Consider the following 18,080-nt stretch of genomic DNA (forward strand, 5'->3'; position numbering starts at 1 on the left):
GGGAGAGGTTGAACGATCTCGTATTCCATATCTTCGTCGCTCGTAAACATGTTTTCGCGGCCAGCAACGGCTGCTATCGCCGTTCCGTGGGAGCGCATGATCCTGCGACCATCCGCTTTAGCGTCAAGAAGTAGAATCCAAAAGCTAGAGCTAATCGAAGAAAAACGCTATCGGGGAGCACTGGTGAGGGCAAAGGGCAGAAGACACAGTCTGCAGGGGAAGCACCAACGAAACGGCCCTTGGTTTAGAAAACGCCGGTGCTGAAAGAAACGACATTAATGAAATAGAATGGAGAGGTGTTTTAACAACGGACATCGATCGCATCAAAGCAGCCTTTTTCGAGCATTATCAGGCGCTCTTCGCATCGATCCGGTAGATGCTAGCACATCTAAGGAGGTGTTTCTAGCCGAGATACCGCGTCTTGACTACGAAACAAAAGAAAAATTATAGCAGGATTTAACGCAAGAAGAAGCGGAGCTAGCAATAGGCTGTCTACACCCCGGTAAGTCGCCTGGACCGGACAGGTTCAGTCGAAAGACGTTGTTATATGGTATGAAACGCGGTCGAAAGAGGTTGTTATATACTATGAAACGCAATAGCAGTGATATCTAATCGCAATATTTAATTTCATCACTTCACGCTCTACTTTTCTACAGAAGGAAAGAGAGAGTTACGAGTTTTTTTTTCTAATCTCTACTCAAGGGCGTCCAGAAATCAGAACACAAGGCGATAACGGGCTCCCTTGCAAGAGGGGTTGGGCTCCTTAACCGGAACAGCCTAGGGAAGGGCACTTTGGACGGGACTACTCCTTGCTCACACGAGCATATTCCCGCGTAATCCGCGTTGCGCTCCGTGATACGAGACCTATCAACTCGGTGGTCAATGCTCGTTCATTTCCAGAAAAAAACTTGGAATGGGATACGTCCTTTCTATGTGGAGTCATTGACAAAAGTTTGAGGGATGCGAATTCGCGGAAAAACTTTGCAGCCGACCAATTAGGCGCAAAATGCCTGTGAAAGGCATAGAAGCGTGAGGAGACATGCGTATTATTTCTGGTACAAGAATATCATGTGACTAGAAGGCGAGACAACGTGGAAATTAATTTTTTTTCGCGAACCTGTGTCCCGCAAACTTCTGTCCATGACTTTACATTCTTAGCTTCAATCATTCTGCGTTAGTCCTATTTTCGCATCGATCTCTCACCAGAAGTTTCTACTTAGTTTACTTCTTGCCTCACTTTCAAGCGCCGCGGCATTAGATATGGGAATGGGCATGTTTAGATAAGAGAATCAGTATGGAAAGGAGGGTTCACAGTAACGTTATTAACATAGTTGACTGTGCCCGGCAAGCTATCTCCCTCTTATATTATCGGCCGCCTGTCTGTAATCCCGTGCCCCCTGTTCCGAACGAATTTTTTTAATAATGACCTACTAGAGTGACAGCATACCGCGATACTCTACTACGAGTCTTTATTTCACTTATTTTGGTAATTTACTTTAGTTTTGTATTTGGCTTTGAAATCCAAAGCCGCATACCTCACGTACATAATTTTATTCAGCATTCAGTTACAATATCTTGCATATAATAAAGCGATGGTGCAGGATGGTGGTGCAGTTGTTGTGATAGCATTCGTAGTCCTCAATATCGAAAAATAGAACAGTGTTTTGCCACGGACACTGGATCAGATCAAGGCACAGAATCTTCTAATCTCGGCAAGCATGAACGTTATTTTGTCATGACTCTGCCTTTCCCGTCATGCTTTTTGCTCACAATAAATTCCTCTTCAGTAAAAGTTCAGTAGGAGAAGTCTGTTCTAGACATGCGCGTCAGCTACGCGATGAAACTGGCGAGAAGTGTCAGACACCAGTGACGCCACCTCAAAGCAACGAAAAGGCATGTGACCGATGCGCAGTTCAGCACACCTGTCTAGTCCGGACACCGTAAATTCTGCAACCGTAAACGCAGTGCACAACATCCTGACAGGCTACCAATCACAATGGTTTCGGTGCTGAGAACTGCATTCCCCTAAAGCGTGCTGGTGTTTACTTGTAAGAGGCTGCTCCGGCGGATGAAGTCTGCGGAGAAAGAATAGATTGGTTTGGTTTGGTTTATGGGGTTTAAGTTCCCAAAGCGACTCAGGCTATGAGAGACGCCGTAGTGAAGGGCTCGGGAAATTTTGACCACGTGGGGTTCCTTAAGTGCACTGATATCGCAAAGTATACAGGCCTCTAGAATTTTTGCCTCCATCGAAATTCAACCCCCGCGGCCGGAATCGAACCCGTTTCTTTCAGGTCAGCAGCCGAGCACCATATAGCCACTGAGCCACCGCGGCGCGGCGTAAGAAGTGATTGAAAACAATGTTTGGGAAGAGACGAAGAACTCGGTTGAAGTACCATATATGCATGGGATTTCGCACAGGAGATAGCGAAGAAAATCAAAGCTAAGTCATTGCTTCCTGCCCCGCCACCCTCCCCCGCCCCCGCCCCATCCCCCCCCCCCGCTCCCTCCCCGCCAAAAAAAAAAAAACGGAGCAAGCTAGCAGGAGACGCCACCCAATTAGGAGAGCCTGCGACGTATGCCACAGCCCCGAATACGCACAGCACAAAGTTAGCGTAGTGAATCGGAAACCGTGGAAGTGGTATCTTCATTGGCATGCGCAAAACGGGAATGAGCGTGAAAGAACGCCTAGAAGGAAATTTCGAAAACAGTAGAACGCTCATCGTTGTGAACTTTGCCAGCATACTGAAATCCTTTAAATCCGCTACTGTTCAGACAAGACAGTTTATCCCCACAAACTTCATTGTGCTGGAAGTTCTACAAGCCATCCGTATACAAAGAAGCAGATATGACTGTGCGGCATTCTTCTCTAGGGCTGACTGCGCGCTAGATAAGACTCTTATATCAATGTGAAAAAGTGTATCAAAGTTACCGTGTTTCTTTCGATTGTTTTGATAGGACGCTTCTTTTCTAGGTTAAGACGCATGGGTGCATTCCCGTAGATTAGTATTTTACTGCGAAGTTTTCTATTAAGGAAGCCAGTTCTGCGTTGAGCGCAAGTATATCAGCTACTTCCAGACTAAGACCCACTTCAGAATTACGCTTAGTAGTCACGTGCTTTAAGCAAAAAAAAAAAAAATACCAGGATCCCTTCTCAGGGTGAATGTTTGTTTCTCCGAAATGTGGACGTTGAAACTGCAAGGTGTTCCGGGAGCTGTCAACAGCCACGCTGTCGCTATTAATGGCAAGATCTACTCCTTCGACATCACCAGCTCTGAAGAGAACTTCGTCGCCGTGCACATTTTCTGCCCTGCGCTCTACCGCTGGCACCTTGAGAGGACGCAGCCGCTACCCCGCGATAGGCCGGTTCAGTTTTTAGACTTTAACGTTGGAGCCTACGGCGACTGTGCGTACGTGTACGGTTTTGGGGGACTGGCCCAACGACTGGCCTCGCATGGCAACCTTTACCGCTTCGATACCAGCACAAAGACGTGGAGCCGTCCTGAGGTGTGCGGTGATGAGCCGAGGTATATCTGCCACGTTGCGTGCATGATGCGGAACCGCATGTACATCATCGGCAGCATGCAGGTAGGTAATACGTTGCACTTCCTTGACCTGGATACCTACAAGTGGCATCGAGTTCACACAACTGGAGACGTTCCAGCGTGCCCGCCTTTTAATTCGGGCTGTGCCATTGGTAGCCGGATTTATGTTTTTGGAAGCGCGCCTGGCAGCAACTCTGTGTATTACCTGGACACTGTGAACTTGACCTGGGTGCGCCCGCACGTAGAAGGCGTAGCTCTAGCGCTGCGCTTCAATCATAGCGTCTTCGCGTACAACGAAGAGATGTACATCGTTGGAGGTTACAACAGAGAGCAGCGCGCACTCTTTGCAGACCTGCACAAGTACGACCCAGGGAGGTCTCGCTGGACGCAAGTGAGGCCAAGGCGGTCAGGCCCTTGTGCCAGAGTGGTCCAGGCCTGCTGTGTGATTGGGGACCGGGCGTTTCTGTTTCGCGGCCGCACATCGACGCGCATCAGAGAAGGTCAGTCGCCTCCACGAGATCGGCACCTCGTCGCGCACCGCCTGTTCGCCCAAGTGGCATTGACTGATCTGCACGCGCTAGACTTTGCACCCACATTGGAGACGTTGTGCCTTGCGGCGGTCATAGATGCCCGTTTGGATATCGGCGACATGGCGCCGACCGTAAAGGAGACTTATAAAGCCATGACAGGTGAAGACAACCGATAAGCCCTGTGTTTGTCTACGAGAAGACATTGCAACTGTGTGTGACAAAACCATTTAGACGGTGCCTCGGCAAGATGCATATCATGTGTGAATAAAACTTCTGTTCACCTGTCTAGCCACGAAATGGCCTATTTTAATTCATTACTGAGCAAGCTAGTTGCTTTTTTGTGCTTGGCTGATATTATTAATCCGAGAGCATTATATAGCTGTGTTGCGTCAGCAAAATGTGTCCGCAATTTCATCCGCACGTTTACGTCATTCTTTTAAGATAAATGTGTGATTGTGACAGATAGTGTGGGATAAAATCTCGGGACCAGTGTGCCAACAAACCGTATATTTTACTGACAGACAAGAATAACGGTTTCCTCGAAAGTTTATTTTTTCCACAAGTTTGCGTTCATGTGTTCACTTTGCCTTTCCGTTATTCCTTTCCTTGCTCGTTTTGGCTCAAGCTGCCCCGTGCTCGTTGTTATGATTGCGTAGTTATGTCTCAGCTTTCGCTTCGTTTTGTTATTCTTCTTAGGAATGTTTTCGTTTAGTTATCTTTTTCGTTTGACTTTATGATACGTTTTCGTTCCTGTTAACTTTTACTTTTGACTTCACGTTTTGTTTTTAGCTGCTCTGGATAGTGGTTTCATTTTATGTCTATTGTCACTGTTTTCTTGTTTTAAACTGGTTTTAGGTTCTGCTCACTGGGCCTGCTGCGTGTAGAATTCCTGACGTACACCGCCAAAGGTTTGATAAGGCTATTGATGGACGGTGTTTTGATGTGACGATTTCTTTGCTTCGTTCGCTGTTCATGTTTTCTGGTGTCACGTGAGTCCTTGCTGACGTTTAAAAAGCTGCTCGTTCCTCTCAATAAATTGTTGCTAGTTCGGCACCTATCCTGTGAGCTTTAGTGTTCGTCCTCCTCTTTTCTAGCTGCTTTCTTTAGCCGTGCGACAAGACCAGCAAGGGGAAACCACAACTTAAGCAGACATAATTATAGGCCGCGATTCTGTAGCGCTGACTGCGTGCGAGATTGGGCTTTTTTATCAATGTGGAAGCCTTTAGCAAAATGGGCCTGCTTCTTTCGATGTGTTTTGATATGTTTGTTTTCAAGGTTATGGCGCATGTTTGCGGCGGGCTAGTATTTAAGTGTGAAGTTTTGTAATAAGAACACCAGTTTTTACTTTGTTTGTCACGTCTGTCAGCTTCTTGGAAAGTCAAACCTACCTCAGAATTATAATGTGTACGCTCCTGCTTTACAAGGGCCAAGATCCAGTCTTAGACTTAATATTTGTCTGTCTGAAATGTGGACATTAAAGCTAAAAGATGCTCCAAGAACTGTCAATAGGCATGCTGTCGCTATTAAGAGGAAGATCTGCTCCTTCGACGTCAGCTAAGAATCGCTTTCCTGAAGAAACACTACCTTCGTGAGCTTGGGCGCACCCTAACGGAGCTACATTAGCTAGAGAGGCTAAGCCCGGGTGCCTATCTCGAAGAGATTAACAACGTAAAAGCAGAGCTTCAACAATTTGCGACAGAAAGATATAAGGGGGCCTTGATACGATCTAGGTCCCGAAGGTTTCTTGACGAGCAACCTTCTCGTCGGGCCCTGAGTGATGAAAGAGAGAATGGTCTTGCGAAGGAAATATTGGAAATTCAGTACGGTGATTGCACATACAGCGATGCGCCTGGTATTCTCGCTGCTTTCTTCGACTATTATCGGAAGCTGTTTGGCAGTTGCGAAGATCCAAATCAGGGTTTCGATACAGTTCCTTACTCGGAAACTTCCCTCGACTTGACGATGAGAAGTGTGCCTTAGTGAATGGACCTATCAATTTGGATGAAATTCAATCAGCCATTTCTGATCTGCAGAGCCAGAAATCTCCTGGGCCAGATGGTAATACTAGCGAATTCTCTAAAACATTTTCGCCTTGCCTAGCGCCTGTTTTGATGGAAGTTTTCCAACCGCCGCCGCAGTGGCTCAGCGGTTATGGTGCTCGGCTGCTGACCCGAAAGACGCGGGTTTGATCCCGGCCGCGGCGGCTAGAATTTCTTTGGAGGAGAAATTCTAGAGGCCCGTGTACTGTGCGATGTCAGTGCACGTTAAAGAACCCCAGGTGGTCGAAATTTCCGGAGCCCTCCACTACGGCGTCTCTCATAGCCTTAGTCGCTTTGGGACGTTAAACCCCATAAACCAAACTAAACCAAGTTTTCCAACCATCTTATGATGTGGGTGTCCTGCCTCCCACTTTCTATTCTGGGCACACAATATTGTCACGTTGTAGTGACTGCAATCCAGCAGTCAAGAAAACACCAACAAGTCTTGTGAACGAAGCTCTTCATTTGGGCTGACTTGGGACCGCAAAAGAACTGAATCACTCGGCGGCAGCGTAAGCAACAAACGTGCTCGTCGGTCGTCGATCTACGAATGCCCGCTGCTCGCGGCATCGTCACAATTTAAAACCGGCAAGGAAACTTCGAGATAACAGGTCGAGATCATCTAGAGTATTCTAGAAACACGTAGATGCAGCTGTTCATGGCTGTGAACAATCGAGGTAAGTCCGGTCGCTTCTCGCGTCTCGAACAAAAATGATAACACCCCTTTTCTGCGGCCTTGCGCGAACGAACGGACGCTACAATGATACGTGGGATTACCCCCTTCCCTAAGAAGCATCGTCTCGATGCTTTAAAATAAAAATAAACACGGATAATGCAAACTTCGAGTCCTTTAGCGTTCATAATAGTGTTTAAGACGTACGACATGTACGACTTCCGGGCGTGTGCGTCGTCGCGGAGATGCTGTCGTGCCGTCGCGGATGACTTCGAGGTCACCGATGCGACGGAGAACTCTGTATGGGCCAAAGTAGCGTCGCAGCCACTTTTCACTCAATCCATGGCGGCGCACTGGCGTCCATATCCAAACACGATCACCTGGATTGTAATGCGTGTTTCGTCGGCGCAGATTGTAGCGTCGGGCGTCGGTGTGCTGCTGGTCTCGAATGCGAAGCCGCGCAAGTCTTCGGGCTTCCTCGGCGCGATGAAGGTAGGCGGCGACGTCCAGGTTGTCTTCGTCTGAAACGTGCGGGAGCATTGCGTCGAGTGTTGTCGTGGGCTTCCTGCCGTATACCAGCTGGAATGGGGTAAACCTGGTTGTCTCCTGAACGGCAGTATTATAGGCGAAGATCACGTAGGGCAGAATGGAGTCCCACGTCTTATGTTCGGCGTCGATGTACATGGCGAGCATGTCGGCGATGGTGTTGTTGAGACGCTCTGTGAGTCCGTTGGTTTGTGGATGATAGGCAGTTGTCCTCCGATGGCTTGTCTGACTGTAGTTGAGAATGGCTTGCGTCAGCTCCGCTGTAAACGCCGTTCCTCTGTCTGTGATGAGCACTTCGGGGGCGCCGTTTCGCAGGAGAATTTGTTCGACAAAAAATTTAGCGACTTCTGTTGCGGTACCAATAGGCAACGCTTTTGCTTCGGCGTATCGGATCATGTAGTCAGTGGCCACGATGATACATTTGTTACCCGATGATGAAGTCAGAAAGGGGCCGAGGAGGTCCATCCCAATTTGCTGAAAGGGCTTAGTTGGAGGTGGTATGAAGTTCAGGAGTCCGGCTGGTCTAGTCGGAGGCGTTCTGCGTCGCTGACACTCACGGCACGTTTTCACGTAATGGGAAACATCGGCAGCTAACCGCGGCCAATAGTACTTATCCTGGATGCGGTGCAACGTGCCATCAATCCCGAGATGCCCTGCAGTCGGCTCATCATGGCATGCCTGCATAATTTCTTTCCTGAGATTTTTGGGCACGACAAGAAGATGCACTGTCCTGTTGGGCGCGAAGTTCTTCTTCAGGAGGAGATTATTGTGAACGACGAAGGACGACAGTTGGCGCTTGAACCCTCGGGGAGGCGATGCGGTCTTTCCTTTCAGATAAGCAACCAGGCTTTGCAACTCAGGATCCGAGCGCTGCTGCAAGGTAGATGTACTATGGTAGCGTAGGCTGCATAGAAGCCCATACGTTCAAAACATTGCAGCTCATGGTTCGCAGCCAGCGCCGTCTTCGAAATGCGTGGGCAACTAAGAAGTGACGTCATAATTAAAACAACAATGCGACGTTAAAGTCAAGTGTTGTAGTGACGTCATATTCGTGACGTCAGCGTCACGTGCTGCTTGGCGGGAAAAATAAACTGCTGAACGCCGCGACGCTTCAGCGCGACATCCGACACGAGAACGAAGAAAGAAGACACGACGAGTGCCGACCACCAACGCTAATTTTAGGTAGTCAGTTCCCGTTGTGCCTTTTTCCTTCGTCCTCGCCTCAGGTGTCGCGCTGAATGTCGCAGGTGTCGCGCTGAAGCGATGAAATGTGACGCCGCCAGACAGGTTATCGCTCGCACATCGTGCAACCGCACACCTCTTTTTTTGCGTACGGGGGCCTATGGCCAAAGACGATGCCCTTTTGGGGCAAAAGCGACCGAACCGCACCCAACCGAACGAAACTACACAGAAGCGCTCGCAAAAGGGAAAAGCGGAAACTGTACACGAACGATGCACACCAAGAACTCGAGCAACAAGCAACGAGGAAAAAGTAGGGCTAGCAGAATCGAGTTTCAAACAAAAGCAAGCAGAATGGTCAAAAGATATGACAAGGGTATGACATCAGAGCACCGTCAACCTTGCATCGTCCCGCTGCCATTGCCGCTGCTTTGAGCGAACGCTGTCATTAAATTTTTACAAAGCAAGTGCTATACTTTCTAACAAAATGCACACAACTAAAACATTTTAAAAAGGAATCACTGCAATTGTTTTTGAATGCTTTTGAAACACAAAATATGTCCTAATTATTTTCCTCTTCTAGTCGTATTTGTCCACTCATTTCATTTTGGCGCTTTAGTTCCACCACTAATTTGATGTCGCTAGCACTTGGTTCTGGACCGCATTCAAGCTCCGGCTTCGCGACCTATTTCATTTGATCTTGGCTGCTGCTGCGCGAAACTGCTCGCGCTTACCGGTCCTAAGAAAGCGTCGTCGTCTTCCTCTTCCGGTGCTGCGTCGACGGGGGCTAGGGACAAGCAGTCCGCGTCGGAATGCTTGCGGCCAGATTTGTAGACTACAGTTATGTCAAATTCTTGAAGACGCAAGCTCCAACGAGCAAGGCGGCCAGAGGGATCCTTCAAATTGGCAAGCCAGCACAGAACATGGTGGTCGCTCACAACCTTGAATGGTCGTACGTACAGGTAGGGTCGAAATTTGGACGTGGCACAAATAATTGCGAGACATTCTTTTTCGGTCGTCGAATAGTTGGCTTCGGCTTTCGACACTGAACGACTTGCGTACGCGATAACTTTCTCCTGTTCACCATCTTTCTGAACGAGGACCGCTCCTAAGCCCACACTGCTTGCATCTGTATGAATTTCGGTTTCGGCGTTTTCATCAAAGTGTCCGAGCACAGGAGGGGACTGTAAGCGGCGCTTCAGCTCCTTGAAAGCTTCCTCTTGCGGCCTTTCTCATTTAAAAGGCACGTCAGCCTTGGTAAGTTGGGTCAAAGGTTGAGCGATGCGCGAAAGGTTGTTGACGAATCGCCGGTAATAAGCGCACAATCCAAGGAATCTGCGTATAGCTTTCTTGTCATTAGGCTGTGGAAACTCTGCGATCGCAGCCGTCTTCTGTGGGTCGGGGCGAACTCCATCCTTGCTTACGACGTGACCAAGGAACAGCAGCTCCTCGTAGGCGAAGTGGCACTTCTCTGGTTTCAGTGTCAGACTTGATCGTTTCCAGCACCATCCGAAGCCTTCTGTGGTGGTCTTCAAAGCTTGAGGAGAAGACAACAACGTCATCTAAGTAGACTAGGCAAATCTGCTACTTCAAGCCTGCGAGCACCGTATCCATTACTCGCTGGAACGTCGCTGGGGCAGAGCAGAGGCCGAAGGACATCACCTTGAACTCGAAGAGTCCGTCTGGCGTGATGAACGCAGTCTTCTCGCGATCTCTTTCGTCGACTTCAATTTGCCAGTATCCGCTCTTCAGGTCCATCGATGAGAAGTACTTAGCGTTGCATAGCCGATCCAATGTGTCGTCGATGCGGGTTAGGGGGTAGACATCCTTCTTCGTAATGCTGTTCAGGCGGCGGTAATAGACGCAAAAGCGAAGGGTGCCGTCTTTCTTTTTCACTAGGACGACTGGAGCTGCCCAAGGGCTCCTCGATGGCTGGATGACGTTGTCACGAAGCATTTCCTCAACATGCTTGCGAATAGCTTGGCGTTCTAGCGGCGATACGCGGTAGGGGCTCTGTCGGAAGGGTCGGGCGTGTTCGTCTGTGACAATGCGGTGCTTGGCAAGCCAGGTTCGTCGCACATTCGATGCTGATGAGAAGCAATCGCTGTACTTTTGAAGAAGACTGCGTATTTGGTCTTGTCTGCTCCGTGGTAATGCCGGGTTGATATCAAACGTTGGTTGATTGCCTTTGTCAGATGGTTCTTCGGGTTGGTCGGGTAGGACAAATATGTATCTGATGTCTGCCAGCTCGTCGACGAAAACGATCGTCGTACCTTTGTTTAGATGCCGGTATTCTTCGGTGAAGTTGGTTAGCAACACCTGCGCTTGGCCATGTCGGATTTCGGCGACTCCCCTTGCGACGCCCAATCCTCGATCCACGAGTAACTGGGTGTTCCCCTCGATGACGCCTTCGGCATTTTCGATGTCTCCAGTACGTATGCAGGCGAGAACACTTGATCGGGGCGGCACGCTCAATGCTTCGTCGAGGACGTTTAGGGCAACGCGATGAGTAGCTGTCGTCGCTGCAGATATGGCTTTGTCCGTGGAAAGCTTGATCGACTTGGATCGAAGGTCAATTATCGCCCGATGTTCATTCAAGAAGTCCATTCCCAAAATCACGTCTCGCGAGCATTTCGGTAGGACCAGGAAGGTTGTAGCATAGGTTCGCCCATTTACTGTAACTCTCGCGGTGCAGCGTCCTGACGGCGTAATAAGGTTACCACCTGCGGTGCGGATCAGCGGGCCATCCCAAGTTGTTGTAACTTTCTTGAGTCGGACAGCGAATGGCCCGCTCATGACGGAGTAGTCAGCTCCCGTGTCGACCAAGGCAGTAACCGCGTGACCGTCGACCGTAACTTCAAGGTCACTTGTTCGCGTTTTCGTGATACACATGGTCTTCGGTGTACGATCTCGGCTTCGTCGGGTAGTGAGGCTGCGGTGGGCGTACTCCGACGTTACTTCTATGGGCAGCGGTAAAGGCGCCAAGTCTGGCCGCGTCGTCGTCGTCTTCGGTGTTGTCATCGAAGTTGTTTTCGAAGTTGTTGTCGAAGTTGTCGTCGTAGGTGTCGTGGGAGTTGTCGTCGGGGTTGTCGTCGGAGTTATCGTCGGTGGAGGATCTTTGTCCTTGCGCTTAGAAGCAACCTCACCTCCAGAGGCTGCTTTATTCAGTTTAACCTTCGGGGGCTGGGGGAGCGTTCACGCACGGCGTAACCTCGCTTAGGAGATACGAAGCGTGGTGACGATGGCGACGGGGAACGTGATAGGCGGCTCGGCCCGACGCAAAAACTCTTCGATTTCGACTGGTCGCTGGCCGGGTCGGGGTCGTGGGGCGCCGTAAGAGAACCCTCGGATGCCCAGTCTTCTGTATGGGCAGTGCCGGAGGACGTGACCGGCTTCGCCACAGTGGAAGCATAGTGGACGTCGCTGGTCGGGAGTTCTCCACTCGTCGCATTTCCTCGTCTGTGTGCGGCGCTCGTAGGACGGGCGGGTTGGGGCGAGAGGGCGGCGGTCCAACGCAGCTGGCTGAGGGCGATGGGGGCTTGCGTCCCGTCGTCGATTGGCAGGACGGCGCACAGCTGCGGCGTAAGTCATGGCTGGGGGATGCAGAGGCTGCGTGGGTGTCGGCGTCACACCCAAAGCCTGTTGAACCTCCCCAAGTGAAATTGGCCGACGGCCGACCATCGGTAAGCAATTGGACAGTGCTCGGCAGCCGGTATCCTCGGCCAACCAATGGCGGCCCCTAGTCGGGCCGTGGTTGGCTGCCAATTGGGCTGGTTAATAGTTGGCCAAAAACGTTCAGCCAACTACCGGCAAATGATAGGGAATTAGTCGGCACCCAATGCTCGGGCAACCACACGGGGACCATCGTAGGGCCATGGTCGGCTACCCACTGGCTTGGCCGGTGACGTATATGCCAGACGCACGCGCAGTAGGCGCGTGGAAATTGCGGACGAAACGCTCGATCGAAGTACGTTTCATATTATCCCAATATTTTTTTTTTGCGAATACACTGCGCGCATGACTGCATGCATGTTGAGCCTAATTTATCAATCGGTGAAATGTAATGTGTAAGCAATATGAAGGTGCAATGCTGCGGCATCAATTTCGTTTTAATGCTGAGCATTTAAATAATTGTCGGACGAGTGCAGTTTCATCGAGAGATAAAAGGAAAGTCCCGTAATTCTGACATCAAACGAAACTGAAACTCAAAAGTTTCGGTTTCGTTGTTTTATTGAAACTGGCAAGCAATTGTTTTTTTATCTAGACGTAGTGAAGCAATGTAAATTTTAACTTGCATAATTTAAAACAAATGAATAAAATAACACATTTATTTTATTGTTTCTTCCTCGCGAACATATTTTTGACAGAACATTTACGAAAGCGCGGTGTCAGTCACAACGACTGAATCTGCGACGCGATGCTCTTCCCGCGCTTTTCAGTCTCATGCTCTCGTAGCAGCGGCGTAGCTGGCACAGTGCTTTATTTGGATTTGAAGCATTGGTTGTTGCTGCAGTGCCGTGTCTTGGCTTTTCACCGTGACAACACCACCTGATCTAAACGTCGGAAGGTAAGACCTCATCATGGAGCGGTTCTTGAGGGCGAAACGTCGCCGAGAGCTTTATCTGTCGAAGGCGGGCAGCGTGCGGTGTTTGCAGCAAGTCGCAGAAGACGTAGAGGCGGCAGCATGCTCCGAGACATAAGATTTGCACCGCTCGGGGACAGCTTAGGGCAAGCATATGCAGCAGTGAATACTTTTGAATCCTCTGTCGTGGCAGCTGAGACACAGTGTTCAAGTGGAGATCAAGCTGAGTCAGATGTAAGTCCCTTGCACGGCCAAAACGCTGGTCCTGTGGTTACTGATGAACATAACTTGGTTGATGTTCCCGACAATGCCGAGTATCCAAAGGGGATAAGAAGTCAGTTGAGGGCTTGGGCTGTGAAGCATCATATCAGGAGAGCGGTAGTTAATTCACTGCTTGACATTCTTAGGCCGCACTTCACTGGTTTTCCTAAGACACAGTACGCTCTAGTGTCCACTCGACGAAGCGTGCCACTTGAATAACTCGGCAGTAGTGAGTGCGTTCATTTTGGCCTTCAGAGAGGCTTATTGCGTGCATTGGACATGTGGCATTCGGCTCCAAGTAATGGAGCCGGAAATTCTTCACCACTGGTGAACAATTGTCATGCTGTGCTAAACATGCTGGTCATTTTATCAGCCATATATTCTTCAGTACAATACATTTGTCCCAGGTGGTGGAAATTCCTGGAGCCCTCCACTAAGGTGTCCCTCATAGTCCATGCGTTGCTTCTGGGACATTAAACCCCTCAATGTTTTCCCAGGAAAAAAAATTTAAGTGCTTTGACATTCTATTCTATTTAGTCTACTTTGTCATTTAGGGGTAAATATGCATGTTGGTGGCAGGGTAGCTGTTTTATTGTTGGCTTAGATTGCCTCATCAAGGCAACTTGTTAAAACAATTGCTACTGTATACTGCATCAGGTTTCAGCAAATTGTAAAAATAATGAATTTCTAAAACTGCTTGCAGTTGTTTAGTGCCGTTTACAATGGTACATACAATGCCAAATTTTTCAGTATATAAGGGTCTGATTTGAGCTAAAACATTTATAATACTGTTGTGAAGACATTGAAGACTGCCCACAAATATATCATAATGGATGCTATGTACAAAGGACAGAAATTCTAGTTCATTGCATTTTGCCCTCATTACCGCATGTTATTTTGGGTTCAAAGTGAATATTGCAATGGTTATAGAATATAGTGCTGACTATTGTTATATCCGAGTCTGGACTACAAAGCACTGGATTATTTGGTTGGAATATCACTGCTGAGCTGGTTTCAGCCTTTTTGAAGTGGTGGCGTTTGTTTTTGCTCTCTTCTTTTATCGTAGCCTGCCTGAGAGCACACTACCCTGAACAAGCGACCCTGAAGAGTAGCAGCGCTGTTATAAAGCGCTGGCTGATTGGCGCGCAGGATCGGGAAGGTGGCCGCAGCCAGAGGCGCCAGCCGACTCGAGCAAGGGAGCCAGTGGGCACAGAAGAATAAGACTTCACTTCACTTCACTTTAAAGATCCCCTTCAGAGGGTATTACATAAGGCGTGGGTTAATATATTCAACAATCATAAATATGCGGCAATCATAAACAATCATATTCAACAATCATTGCAGTATGATACCAATGGTTACAGCGGATAAGAATGAAGGTGGGCACGTGATGGCGGCAACATCGGCGGGGAGGGCATTCCAGTCAACAATGGTGCGGGGAAAAAAGACCTGAAAAAGTTGCAGTACGCGATAGAGGCCGGGCGATCTGAAATGGATGTGCGGTGCGGTGAAATATGCGGGTCGGATGAGAAATGTAAGGTGTTTGATTCAGAGTGCTATGGAAAAACTTACGGAGCAAAACACATGCAGGCGACGCGACAGCGAGCTTCAAGGCTTTCGAGACCGGAATTATTATTTAGAGATGAAACGCTTATTGTATATGAGTAAGCAGAATGAACGAAGCGAATGGCGCGGTTTTGAACTGATTCGAGTGCATTTGTTAGGTATATTTGGTGTGGATTCCAGATGGGACTGGCGTACTCGAGTTTAGGTCTAATAAGGGTTTTGTAAGCTAGAAGTTTCACGTGCTGCGGTGCATGACGAAGATAATGGTTTAGGAATCCTAGAGATCTATTGGCAGATGATATGATTTTGGTAATGTGTATTCGCCAAGAAAGATCGGTACAGAGTGTCACACCGAGGTACTTGAATGATTGGACGCTTTCTATAGATGAGTTGGCAACTGTATAGGAAAAAATAAGGGGGTTGCGTTGACGCTGAAATGAGACGAGTTTGCATTTTTTAGCGTTTAGTGTTATTAGTCAGAGGTCACACCATTCATGGATGCGGCTGAGGTCATTTTGAAGAGCCACTTGTTCAGAAATGTTAGTAACGGTACAATAAATTACACAGTCATCGGCGAATATGCAAATTTTACACGATACTTGTGGCGCCAGATCGTTAATACATATTAGGAATAAAAGCGGGCCGAGCACTGTTCCCTGCGGAACACCGGATGTTATGGGGGAGAGTGCCTGAGTTGTGATTGTTAATAGAAACAAGCTGAGAACGGTTATCTAGGAATTCTTTAATTCAGTCTAGAATATTAGGGTGCAAATTTAAAAAGGCTAGTTTCAGTGATAGGCATTGGTGTGGTACCTTGTCAAAAGCCTTCGCGAAATCTAAAAATAATGCATTGGTCTGTATGTTACGGTCGAGGTTAGCATGCAGGTCGAAAGTGAAGATTGCCAATTTGGTCTCGCAGGAAAGTCCCCTACGAAACCCGTGCTGAGCCGGATGAAGAAAATTGTTAGAGTCTAGGAGGTTTACGACATGGGAATAGATATATGACATACATATGTTTCATGATTTTGCAAGGCATACTGGTTAAGGAGATGGGGCGATAATTCAGTAGAAAGTACTTTACACCTAATTTGTGGACCGGAATGACCCTCCCCACCTTCCAGTCATCCGGTAGCATCCCTGTTGAAAGTCCATCCGAATACAATAATAAAAGATATATGGCTGAAATGTGTTTGGTGTTTTTCAGTATTTTGTAAGATTGCACAGTACGCGTGCGTTTACAGCAAGTGGAACTGCTTGTATACTGATGTCTGCATAAAGGAACCCATTAATAATTGCTGCAAGTTCGTCTTCATTGTTTGTGTCTCCTCAAGATGCCTGTGCATACAGGTCGGATTCCTCATGGCCAAAATTTAGTTTTCAAACGTCATATATAGATAAGGTAACCACGATTTGTCATTGATTCACAGTCTAGCAGGGCACTGGCTGGCGACGGCAAGGTCGGCATACGGCCTCGGCCCTATGTTGGCAGCCAAAGGTCGGCCGGTGTGAGGCCAATAACCAATCCCGACCTCGGCCCAACCTAGTTTGCCAAGCTAGGGCCAAGGTCGGCCAGGCCGGCTACCGACTTTGGCCCAACATAGGGCCGAGGTCGTTTTTTCAGTTGGGTCGTCCCGGATGACGTCAATGAGCGATGAAAGTTGCGGCTGCGTTCCCGTTGGCAGCAATCGTCGGAGCTCCTCTCGCACAACTTGACGTATAACCTCCCGCAGGTCATTGTTGTTAGCGGTGTCCAGGCAGCTTTCTGAGAAAAAGCGCTGCTGGCGGTCATACTCGGTGCTCTGGCATCAAGTGTTTTTTCCATGGTGGATGCCTCTTCGACGAATTCCGCGACGGTTTTGGGTGGGTTCCGTCGAGGCCCGCAAAGAGTTGTTCTTTAACTCCTCGCATAAGCAACTTCACCTTCTCTTCTTCCTTCATGTTCGTGTCGGCCCGCCGGAAGAGACGCTTCATCTCCTCAGTGTACATTGCAACGGTCTCGTTTGGATGTTGTATGTGAGACTGCAGCAGCTGTTGGGCTCTCTCCTTTCGCACGACGTTCGTGAAGATCTTCAGAAGCTGCTCCTTGAAGGTTTCCCAGTTCGTGAGGCTAGCTTCCTCATTCTCAAACCAGATTCTTGCTGGTCCCTCCAAGGCGAAGAAGACGTACCTAAGTTTCGTAGCATCATCCCAGTTGTTGAAGACAGCCACACGGTCGAACTGTTCCAGCCATTCTTCGGAGTCGGCACCAGGTGAAGCCTCGAAGGTTGGTGGCACCCGGGGTTGGTGAAGAATGTTTGGAGTCGTCGTCTGGGGCAAGCTCATGGTGGACTTTGCTGCTGGCCTTCGCTTCCGGGTAGGGTCCGGCAGAATCCCGAACTCAGGTGCGTCTCCTAGCAGAAGTCGGCTTGAGCGGTGGACTGGACTCAAGTCCTGCGGTAAATGACTCAGAGGGCTGGCGTCACGACTTGTAGTCGGTGTCCGGAACATGAAAGGCTACCCAGCACCTCCACCAGATGTCACGTTGTAGTGACGGCAATCCAGTAGTCAAGAAAACACTAGCAAGACTTGGAAACGAAGCTCTTTATTTGGGCTGACTTGCGCCCGCGAAAGAACTGAATCACTCGGTGGCAGCGTAAGCAACAAACGTGCTCGTCGGTCGTCGATCTACGAATGCCCGCTGCTCGCGGCATCGTTCAATTTAAAGCCGGCAAGGAAACTTCGAGATAACAGGTCGAGATCATCTAGAGTAATCTAGAAACACGTAGATGCAGCTGTTCATGGCTGTGAACAGTCGAGATAAGTCCGGTCGCTTCTCGCGTCACGAACAAAATTGAAAACACCCCTTTTCTGCGGCCTTGCGCGAACGAACGGGCGTAACAATGATACGTTGCATTATTAATTCCCAAAAGCAAAGATACTAATCGGTTGAAAACTGTTGAGGGATATCGTCCAATTTCCGTCTGCAATGTTGAATACAAAATTTTTGCCAAGGTTCTTAGCAGTCGTCTGCAGCTCGTCATTATGGACTTGATAGGTTCGCATCAGGTCTGTGGTATTAGAGGCCGCAGTATTCAAACACATATCCATATTGCACGTTCAGTATTAGAGACAGTATCAGATGAGACAGGCCAAGTAGCTCTGATTCAAATTGACTTGGCGAAG

The 18,080-nt window shown here is 48.8% G+C and overlaps 1 protein-coding gene across 1 annotated transcript; it reads left to right on the forward strand.

The window, feature by feature from the left end:
• Positions 1 to 3,177: 3,177 nt before the first annotated feature.
• Positions 3,178 to 4,248, forward strand: LOC149339030 (kelch domain-containing protein 3-like). Its single transcript, XM_089550862.1, has one exon. The coding sequence runs from the start codon at positions 3,178 to 3,180 to the stop codon at positions 4,246 to 4,248; it is 1,071 nt and encodes a 356-aa protein (XP_089406988.1).
• The last annotated feature ends 13,832 nt before the right edge of the window (positions 4,249 to 18,080 follow it).

Source organism: Amblyomma mixtum, chromosome 6 (assembly GCF_055824585.1).
Source record: "Amblyomma mixtum isolate Tamu chromosome 6, ASM5582458v1, whole genome shotgun sequence".
Lineage (NCBI taxonomy): Eukaryota > Metazoa > Arthropoda > Arachnida > Ixodida > Ixodidae > Amblyomma > Amblyomma mixtum.

Bases quoted from the DNA above. Each gene is read 5' to 3' on its own strand.
- LOC149339030 (XM_089550862.1), top strand. From the start codon at position 3,178: ATGTGGACGTTGAAACTGCAAGGTGTTCCGGGAGCTGTCAACAGCCAC.